The 9830-nt window shown below is 45.3% G+C and overlaps 2 protein-coding genes across 2 annotated transcripts; one reads left to right on the forward strand and one right to left on the reverse strand.

Annotated features, from left to right (window-relative positions):
* The first annotated feature begins 1440 nt into the window (after positions 1–1440).
* Positions 1441–4575, forward strand: LOC136540578 (uncharacterized). Its single transcript, XM_066532609.1, has 3 exons — positions 1441–2036; positions 3448–3510; positions 4273–4575. Exons 1-2 carry the CDS (start codon positions 1497–1499, stop codon positions 3466–3468), a joined length of 561 nt encoding a protein of 186 aa, XP_066388706.1. The 5' UTR covers positions 1441–1496; the 3' UTR covers positions 3469–3510; positions 4273–4575.
* A 53-nt stretch (positions 4576–4628) lies between these two features.
* LOC136540482 (uncharacterized) lies at positions 4629–9219 on the reverse strand. Its single transcript, XM_066532516.1, has 4 exons — positions 8606–9219; positions 7883–7984; positions 5481–5747; positions 4629–5123 (listed from the first exon to the last, which is right to left on the reverse strand). Exons 1-4 carry the CDS (start codon positions 9125–9127, stop codon positions 4908–4910), a joined length of 1107 nt encoding a protein of 368 aa, XP_066388613.1. The 5' UTR covers positions 9128–9219; the 3' UTR covers positions 4629–4907.
* Between the last annotated feature and the right edge of the window lie 611 nt (positions 9220–9830).

Genomic DNA, 9830 nt, shown 5'->3' on the forward strand with positions numbered 1-9830 from the left:
CCGTAGTTGTTTAGATCCAAAAGAAATAACTATGAGCAGATAAGTATTCTCTATAGGGAACCAAACAAAGCCTACAGAAATTTCCCAAGTGCGGATGCATTTCTCGCTTAATAACAGAAGAAGCCCAAGTGAAGATGCATTTCTAGTAGTAAGGCCACATTTTTTTGTTGAAGGTGACATGAGTTTTCTTACCGCAGTTACATAAGTCCAGCACGCCTAGCTCGTCTACTTGAACGACGACGTGGATGTTTTTTTTTTCATTTCTTTAGATAAAATAATAAATGATCCGGTCTGGCCCCGTACGTTTGGCTGATAAGCCATAGCTGAAAGTACTGTTGGCTGATTTATTGGCCCCGTTCGCTTCGCTGAAAAAACGAGCCGAAACATTGTTCCGGCTGATTTGTTGTGAGAGAAAAATATTGTTCTGACTGAAAAAACAAACTGAAAAAGACGGATTATAAGAGAAGCGAACAAGGCCATTGTGAGAAAAAAATATTGTTCATTCGTTGAAAAGTACGGCTTATAAGACAAGCGAACAGGACATCTACATTCACAATAAAGCCCCGTTTGGTTGACCCGTTTCCGGGTCATTTCTGGTGGAGAACAGTTCCAACGGTATATAATTTATCGAAGTAAGCCTCCGACCAGAAATTGTTCTCAACCAACCGAACAAGGCCTAAATATATGTAGCCACATGATTAATATTTTATAGTCTAAAGTTTATTTAGTTGGCTAAAATTAAAGACTAAACTCTAAGCTACTTTAACTCAGTTGTGTGGTATGATAAATTAATTATTTTTTTATGAGTTTAGCTAAACTTAGACAACAATAACATGTGACTACCTATTTAGAGCTTCAAGAGCTAAAATAATCTAAAGTTTAATGGCTAAACTTTAGAACATAGAGGCCTCGTTCGGCTTACCTTATATTTGGCTTGTTCGGCTTCTTTTTTTCAATCGAAACAGTATTTTTCTCTTACAACAATTCAGCCAGAACAGTATTTTTCAGTCAATTTCAGCCAAAATTCTACCAGCCGAAGGACCTCTAGAATCTAAAGATGATCTTAGCCTCGTAAGCATGAACACTATTTGTTGTCCCTCAAAGGCAGAGACATATCCGTCCCTGGATTCCATCCAAATCGAACCTCATGTAATCTTGTTTACTTGAGCAATTTCCCAAATCCTATCAATCTTTAGCCTGTTCGTTTGATCATATTTAATTTATAAACCATAATTTATCGGTCAACGAATAATATTTTTTTCTCGTGCTAAATCAACCCTCCATGCTTTCCGCCATGGTTTATAAGCTAGCAGCCAAAACGGCCTCTGAAACCTCGTGAGGAGGAAGTGGACCCAGGCCCGCGCAGGCGCGCAGCCAGCCCATCGTGGCACCTACCCGCCGGCGACCCCTGCTTTACTAGTAGTCTAGTACTACCCGTTACGACGCTCCACCGAGGCGGAGAAAAAAAAAACGTGCTCTCTTTCCGTCTCCTCCCAATGCGGCGTCTCGCTCTCCTCTTCCTGCCACTCCTCCTCGCCGCCGGCGCCACCATGGCGTCGGCGGAGCCCGCGACCCCTCCCGCCTCCTCTCTTACTCCCTCTCCCTCTCCCTCTCCCCCTTCGCCTTCGCTGACCCTCGCCGAGCTCCTCCCGAAGTACGGCCTGCCCCCGGGCATCTTCCCCTCGACCGTCACCGCCTTCTCGCTCGCCAGCAACGGCAGCCTCACCGTCGACCTCGCGGGCCCCTGCTACGTCCACTTCGAGTACCTCACCTACTTCGAGGCCCACATCACGGGGGTGCTCCGCTACGGCTCCCTCTCCGACCTCCAGGGCGTCCAGGTCCGCCACTTCCTCATCTGGTACAACGTCGTCCGCATCAAGGTCGACCTGCCCCCGCCGCCGCGCTACGTCTACATCGACATCGGGTGGATCACGCGCAAGCTCCCCGCCGACGACTTCCAGTCGCTCCACGCCTGCGAGGACTCCAGGAGGTGCAGCCTCTCCTCCGCGCTCGCCGTCGCCGCCAAATGGTTCCAGGTACCTAACCTACCCGAGTTCTTCTTCAGCAACCTGACTGCGTTGAAGCAGTTCGTTGTCTGTGTTTATCGGATATTATTAGTATGTTGGTAAATCTAGTCCAGGATGGGAAATTGAGTCGACGACAAGTATCCAGTGAGTTTGATTCCTTGTCTGCGTTTTGTTTGTCAAACCCGTGGATTCGAGTGAAGTTATCCTAGGAGGATGTGGTCTAATGTGGTAGTTTCGTACGGGGCTTGTGTTCTTTCTAGAGGCTTGCTCGTTGTTTGATGTTGATGGTGGTTGGTTTTGACATTTCTGTAGACTGGATGTAGCGTGGTTGTGAAGGGAAAACAAGCTGAGAATTACTATTGTGTGTAAATAAAGTTGACATGGCAATTAAAGGGACGGCACGTGACTGTAAAATAATATGCATGACTTCAGGGCGTGGAGGTTCTTGAGAGGGTCCTAAATATAGTTTATCTTTCAATTTTATTGCATGTTGGCTTTGAGTTGGGAGAGTAATACATGTTAGTTTTTAGGACTTTGGTATTGAGGATCAGTGCGGTTACTGTTTACGGTGCTGGTGAAAGAGGTCAGAGGATTGGTGTATAACTTGATTTGAGATCATTGTTTGCGGTATTGCCCTATTACTGAACGAGAGGTTGTGCTGGTAGTATCAAACTATTACTGAAAGAAGAAGACACTTTACGTATACTCAAGTGATTTCTTTATTGGTAGTACTTATGGATTTCTATGCTTATGGTTCCTGAAATTTACTTTGGTATGAGTTATCTTTTTGAACTGTAGTCCAGCCCTATTGTTTAGTTTTTAGTGACAGTTCATATGCACCACTGGACTTTGATGTGCACTTGCTTGCTCGACAATTGCCAAATTATACAAATGAATTTGGTTTTTAAATCTCTCCAGTGGTAAACTAGAAATGCATAATATTCGAGAATTAGACATGAAGGGGGCACAGCAAGGGGTCAATCAAATTGAACTTGATTTATTGATTTGTGGTATTCTGTAATACTATGCACTTAATGGCTCAATAGAGTCACTGACTGAAGGTAATAGGAATTATTATTGCTTAGAGTGATCAATCTGATTGAGTTTTTTTTTAGATTCTCTTAGTTCATTTACTATCAGGATAAATGATCCCATCTATGGGGAAATTGCTACAGGTTAAACAGATTTTGAGAATCTGACATGTCACCATTCACCGTCGACATTAAATTCCTTTTGAAATGATGCATGTGACCTGCAGACATGATATTATGACATGATTTTCAGTATGTATGCAATTGATGCCCTTGGATGTATGTCACCTTCCAACTGGGAAGATGACCTTTCTCCAGCACCGAGTTCGATATGGTATTTGGCCCCTATGTTAGTTTGCTTGATCTAAATACTGTGTTGGACCTTGCAGGACTTCTTTGCCCAATTTTAGGGGATGGGGAAGGCCTACGATTTGACAACAGCATTGGATGAGGTAATATAGCATTTTTATTATGAAGATTTGCATCACCTGTTATCTTTCATTTTTATATTGCTAATAAACCGTCATCTACAGTTTACAAATAATCTATGGCAGTTTTAGTTGATAAGGTATATTTTGCTCAGAGAACAGTTTTAGTTGAGTGGAAACTTATTTAGTGGGGCATATGTTTGTTTTCTTATTTCCAAATGAAACAAGCTGCCTGATCACTTTCTAGAGTTTGTTTCACTTATTTCCTTCTCTGTGTGTGTGGGTGGTTGCACATCTCATTATGCTAGCTCTCAGCAGTATACATTTATCAGTTGGTTCCCCTACAAGCTCTAATTCATTTTTTTGGGCCCACAGCAATTTATGTGTATAGTCCTAGACTCCTAGTGCTCTGATAATGCCACCTCTATCAGTATGAGGTTTCGTTGGGGTGGTGTTAGAATAACAGAACTTACTACCTGATTTATTTATCCAAAGTTTGGTTCAGATTGGTCATATTTTACACATGTTAAGTCTTGTTGCTGGTGTCAAGACCAGCTAACGCAGAGTAGTGATGTGTCTGGCATGCGGCCTTCAAACAAAATTTGAGCCTTTAAAATACAAATAGAGTTGCGGTCAGATACTCAGATGTTCCATTGATTGCCCTCTTCGTGCCCATTTCATGATAACTCGTTATCTTATCTACTAATGTCATGTGTTTTCTATTTATATGCCTCTAAACTTGGTCTCCAGTTACTCTACTAATTTTTTTCTTACAACTTCCTGTAGTTCCCTGCCTTCGACGCCCTAAAAGGATTGTATGAACCTTGAACGAGCTGGAACACTGCCATTTGTTACCCTCTCTACACGCAATGCAGCTAATCAAGCTGTTGTCTCATTCGTACATTTGTCGACGATTGATTGCCACATGATCTTGTTGGTTGTGCATCGGTTACTTCTATAAACATGTTGAGAACAGGTAGCAAATATGAAGTTGCTTGTTTCGTCGGAAGCTTAAAGCAGTACCGCCCAAACAATGAAACGATCGCTCAGCAGTAAATAAAGATGGGAAAAAGAAGTTTGCAATTGCAATTTCAGCACAAGCCTTGGTGACTGCAACGCAACTCAATTAATGATACGAATACTTGAGTAACTGCACAGTGCATTGACACTTCGAATCTAGTAATAATACATTTACCTAGCACATTGTCCAGAAGATCTGGCCCCCTAGCACCTAGCAGGAAAACGAATATCCTAATTTTTACATAATTTTAGTGATGTTGCATGCTAATTACAGTACACACATAAGAGACGAGTTTTGGTTTTCCACTAGTGTTGCCCGAAGCACAACATTATCTAAATCCTTGGGTAGCTAAGAGATTTTAGCAACATTGTCAATAAATAACACCCATATGGCGGTACAACTACGAACAAAGTAAGAACCTATGTAGAGTTGGGCGAGGGTCCCTGAACACCGAGGAAGAACCACCAGATGCGGCCGGGGAAGGTGATGAGGCTACATAGTTACTTCCTGGCAATGATGCTGAATAAAGAGCAGGAGGTTGTCCTTGGTGTATATTTGTGGCGTAGCGTGATGGACTTGCCGTAGAGAATGTTGCCGGAATCCTTGGAGTGTGGCCCTGTAACATTAGATGTGGTTCTTTAGCAATGTGAAAATACTAAAACCAACCCAACAAAGAAAGTCAGAAATGGTATATAAACAAGCTGGGCAGCATTTAAAGAATCTGTCTTTATTTACTACTTAAGTTATCAGCTGATTTGGGGACCAACCCAACAAAGAGAGTCAGAAATGGTATATAAGCAAACTGGGCAGCATTGAAAGAATCATATTTATTTACTACTTAAGTTATCAGCTGATTTTGAAGTCTAACTCTTGCAATTTGCTACCATTTAAACACTTGCCAAAACATGTAACACAGACAAAAGTAGAAATGGACTTACAACAAGACTATTGAATGAGCATTCGAGCAGCTTACCTGTAGAGAACCAAACGGTGACCTCGCAAAAGAGGCTGTTGAAGGAGAGATACTGTGGAAGTGAAGCAAGGGGCGTCCAGGAGTGCCCTGGTTAGAACCAGCATCTGAATCGCCAGCAACATCACCAAAATTGACATCAACAGTCATTCTAGGGGCCAACCTAGAAACAGAACTTCCATCTGTTGCATTTTCTGACGGCTGAGGCATGGCAGCACGCAATGAAGCCTGCATGCTACGCCTTTGGATTTCTTCTTCTGCATTTAAGACCTAGTCATTCAAACAGCCAAAACAATGGCATTTAGTACCCTGACGATGTTCTCAATCAGAATAAAAGAGAGCAGCAAACCAACCAAATAACTGTGCATGCATTTGCTGCTACTTATTCCTTCTAAAATGGACTGAGGAACAAAGCAACAAGTATAATATTTATTTGAAAAGAAAATACTTCCTCGGATCACAAATATAAGTCCATCTAGGTCGTCCCTAAGACAGTTAGACTAGTTATCTATAACAATGTATTATTTAAAATGAAATTATTTATATATTGTAAAAGTATATTTCCAAAATGAATCTAGCAATGTCTTGTGTCATCAACTACATACTTTTCGGATATTGGTAGCCAAAGGTAAAAAGGTTTGCCTTAGAACAAACCTAGATAGACTTATTTTAGGTTTAGAGGAAGAAGATACCAAAACTTTGGTAGTGACATTATGCTAAAGCAATTCAAGGCCCCATGCCCATAAGAGGGTTACTTGAAATGTCCAATCATAATGTGAAGCATCTGCATGCAATGGCATATGCAACATCAAGGTTCAAGAAAACGCTAGGCGCTAGGCAGGCGCTAAGACACTGATTAGCGCCTGTGTAAGCATAGACTAAACGTGATTAAATGTTTACACGTCTGCTACGTATTAGGAGATTTAGTTGTATAAATGTGAAATAATAAACAGAAAAGGAAGAGCAATGTCATAACAGCCCACTTGGACCACTTGCCACTAAGGCAGGAAGCCAATCGTCCAATCCTCTCTCATGCAGCCGTGCCGCCACCACTCTGCCACCCGCCCACACGTTCCTGTCCGTCGCTCCCCCTCTCGATGGTGTGCCCCCTCTGCTCCTCCTGCGCTCACCCCATCCGCTCTTCCATGCGCCCACCTCTACTCCGCCCACACGCAGCCTATCCTCTCCCTCTCCATGGCAACCCTGCTTTGGCTGCGCACATGGAGAAATTGAGCAGAAGGGGCTCAATCTAGCAGGGGGTGAGCGAAATCGGGCGACGTGGACACCACGAGGTAGGCATAGATGGAGTCATAACCCAACGAACCATTTTGCCATCCTAATCTCGTCTCTTCTCTTCCTTTCTTTGTCATCCATGGGTTCTGGTAGTTCATGGTGCGTTTAATTGGACGCCTATGGCCTAGGCGAGAAGTTGGGTCTCCGCCTAGCATTTAAGCGCGCCTAAGCGTGCGTTTAACCACGTATTTTTTAACACTGTGCAACATAATGATTAAAAATTGGCCAGACTATTATAACCTATCCAACAAAGAATAATGAGCGGACCATATTCATACAGACTAACTTACATTTGCAAGTTACACATTTACAATGGGTATATATGCAACTCATCCTAGTTTGCAGCGAATTTTTCCTACCACTGATAGTGAAGTTGCAGAACAACACAGGTTGAGCTATGCTTCATTTGGGGTCAACTGATATTTGGAACTGAAAGGTTATTTTTCTCGAACTACGCAGGAGAGGTGTGTATCATTTCATTAAGATAGAAAAAAAGATACAACGAGCCGAGTTTAGGAAGAACCCGGACCCGAGGTCCCCAACATACACACAACACTGAGAAAAAACAGACTATGCCTTCTGTCCAAGGAAAAACACGACCACCTGACCACATCGGAGACTAACTACCCAGGGTCAGCGACCTTGCTAAGAGAGCGCTAAGCCATGAGACTCCTGCCATGCACCAAACACTACACTCGTCCCCTACAGACTGGAACAGCACTTGAATGTTTGGTGAGGCTCCATCAAACACACAGGAGTTCCGATGTTTCCAAATTTCCCAAGAAACTAGGATGATGAGGGAAATTCAGCCCCTTCCTCATCTCCAAAGGCACCCTTCTGATGGCCGACTTCCACCAGCCGGAGAAATTCAAGGCCGTAAGTGAGGGCGCAACAATGACCAGGTTCAAATGTTGAAGGTTATTATTGTTTCATTAATTCCATTCAGACCAATATGTTACCAAATTGGTCATCACGCAAAGTATAAGATTGGGTACCATGTGACATATCTCAATACTTATTCAGCTGATGAATATGCAGCAAATTTCCATTTGTTTTAAACTATAACCACACACAAATCAACCAGAAATATAAATAATGGCACAAATAGATACCTGCTTCAGCATCTGCACAAGGCCATGCTTCTTTTTATTTAGGACGTCCAGCTTTTCGTTAAGCTTTCTCTTCTTCTCATCAATTCCATCAGGATAACTCACCTGGAATAAATGTAAAACTATGGTTGTTTCAATAAAGCCACGTAGATAGATAGTGCTTGCAACATAACAAAAACAAAGCACAAAGGTCAAATGCTTAGACACCTATTCAGATGCAAGCAATATGCAACCTTACTTGGTTCTACTCAAGTACTTGTGCCTTAAAAAAGCATGAGAGAAAGTCTCCAAATAATACAACAGCCTTAGCTAAATTTGTGTTCAGTGGCAATCAAGTATCCCAAGTTCCTAACAGAAGGAAATAATCCTCTTTTGGGCAACTACAATGTTTAGTGCTGATTAATCTATCTTAGAAGCTTCATTTTTCACTGCAAGATGGAAATAGCTGCCATTTTTTGCCAGATTGAACATGTACGCAGATGCCAAATCGTAGAACCTAACTCTTCACATCCATCGATATCCTCCTACAGTCCTAGGAACTGCAACACTTAATTTCTTTCCAGCTTAACTTTCAACATACAATCTCAGTATCTACACAGTTCCCTAAATTTCCGATCGCTATTAGCAGTTAGCAGTGGCACAGACCCATAGCAATTGCACACGGATACAGATCATCAAACAACGAACTGATAGTGAAGTGGCAATGAATAATTCGGACGGCCTCACCTCCTCCTGGTTTGGGTCAACACCTTCACTTTCACCCTGACCTTCTTCAGCATCGCCATTACCATCCCCTTCAACAACTACCTCCCCCGCATCTTCCATGTCCGCGTCCTCCACCGCCCCCTCCTCCTGCTCCTCCTCTTCCTCCTCCTGCTGCTCCTGTTGCTGTTGCTCCGCCTCCCCATTCCCCTGTTCCTCCTGATGCTGCTGATGTTCACGTTCCTGGTCCTGCTGCAGTTGTCCCTGCTCCTCTTCTCCCCCCTCGTCCCCTTCCTCCTCATCCGGTGCCTCTCGCTCGGGATCGGCAGCGCCACGGCCGCCATTCAAGTCCGAGGATGACTGGGAGACCTGCCGCGGCGGCGTCCCGGCGAGGCGCGCGACGGCGCGGGAGCGGTTGCGCACGAGGCGGCGGAACCGCTTCGCGTCGAGCGCCGGCCGGGGCGCCTCCCACCGGCGCGGGGCAGGGGCGCCGCTGTCGTGACCGCCAATGTGGAGGTTGCCGCGGTACATCGAGATCGCCACCATCCTCCAGGATCCCTCCCCTCGCCGACCGCCGCGGCGACGTAGGGCTTGGTGGGTTCTGCTGCTCCGGTGCGGCGGCCGTGGGTTGGGTTGGTTGCGGGCTTGTGGACACGGCTGGACCGTTTGGGTATGGTGGACTGTTCGCGTTTGTCTGCGGGTGTCGGCCATTCGGGCCGGCGTTTCACTGTCGCTGACCATTGTGTTCACGTTGCGCTGGGGCGGACTGTTGGGCCTACAAGGTCTAGGAGGCGTGGGAGCCCATGGGCTGGTATGTACCACTAAATAACCCATGGGCCTAAATCAGAAGAAAAGGCTTTTCATTCAAGTTGCAGGTGGGGCGGGTCGTTAACGTAACCCGTCCGCTCGCCCCGCAAAACTAGTCTTCGTGGCTGGTGTGGACTGGCTGTAATTTTTTCGTAGCCCAAAGACTTCCAACCCTCCAAGCCCGTTGGGCGAGCGAGAAGCCTCGCAGCAACCCGCAACACCCTCCTCTGCTCTCCCTTCCGGCTCGTCCTGAACCCTACCGGCCCTCCCGTTCAAGCCGCGCCGCCGCGCTGGCCACACTCACCGTACGCGCTGACCGCACCGCCGCAGGCTGCGCTCCTGTTCGCGCAGGTCGCGCGCCCCGCCGTCGCCGTGCCTCCGCCCCGGCTGTGCCACCGGCAGTCTGCGCTCGGGCGTGCGGCCGTGCTCGCCTGCTGGCCGA

Source organism: Miscanthus floridulus, chromosome 1 (assembly GCF_019320115.1).
Source record: "Miscanthus floridulus cultivar M001 chromosome 1, ASM1932011v1, whole genome shotgun sequence".
NCBI classification, from domain to species: domain Eukaryota; kingdom Viridiplantae; phylum Streptophyta; class Magnoliopsida; order Poales; family Poaceae; genus Miscanthus; species Miscanthus floridulus.

Coding starts and splice junctions, on each gene's coding strand:
- LOC136540482 (XM_066532516.1), bottom strand. CDS start 9,127: ATGGTGGCGATCTCGATGTACCGCGGCAACCTCCACATTGGCGGTCAC. Junction 7,985..8,605: donor TTGACCCAAACCAGGAGGAG/GTGAGGCCGTCC, acceptor CATTTATTCCAG/GTGAGTTATCCTGATGGAAT. Junction 5,124..5,480: donor CACCGTTTGGTTCTCTACAG/GTAAGCTGCTCG, acceptor CTAATGTTACAG/GGCCACACTCCAAGGATTCC.
- LOC136540578 (XM_066532609.1), top strand. CDS start 1,497: ATGCGGCGTCTCGCTCTCCTCTTCCTGCCACTCCTCCTCGCCGCCGGC. Junction 2,037..3,447: donor TCGCCGCCAAATGGTTCCAG/GTACCTAACCTA, acceptor TGGACCTTGCAG/GACTTCTTTGCCCAATTTTA.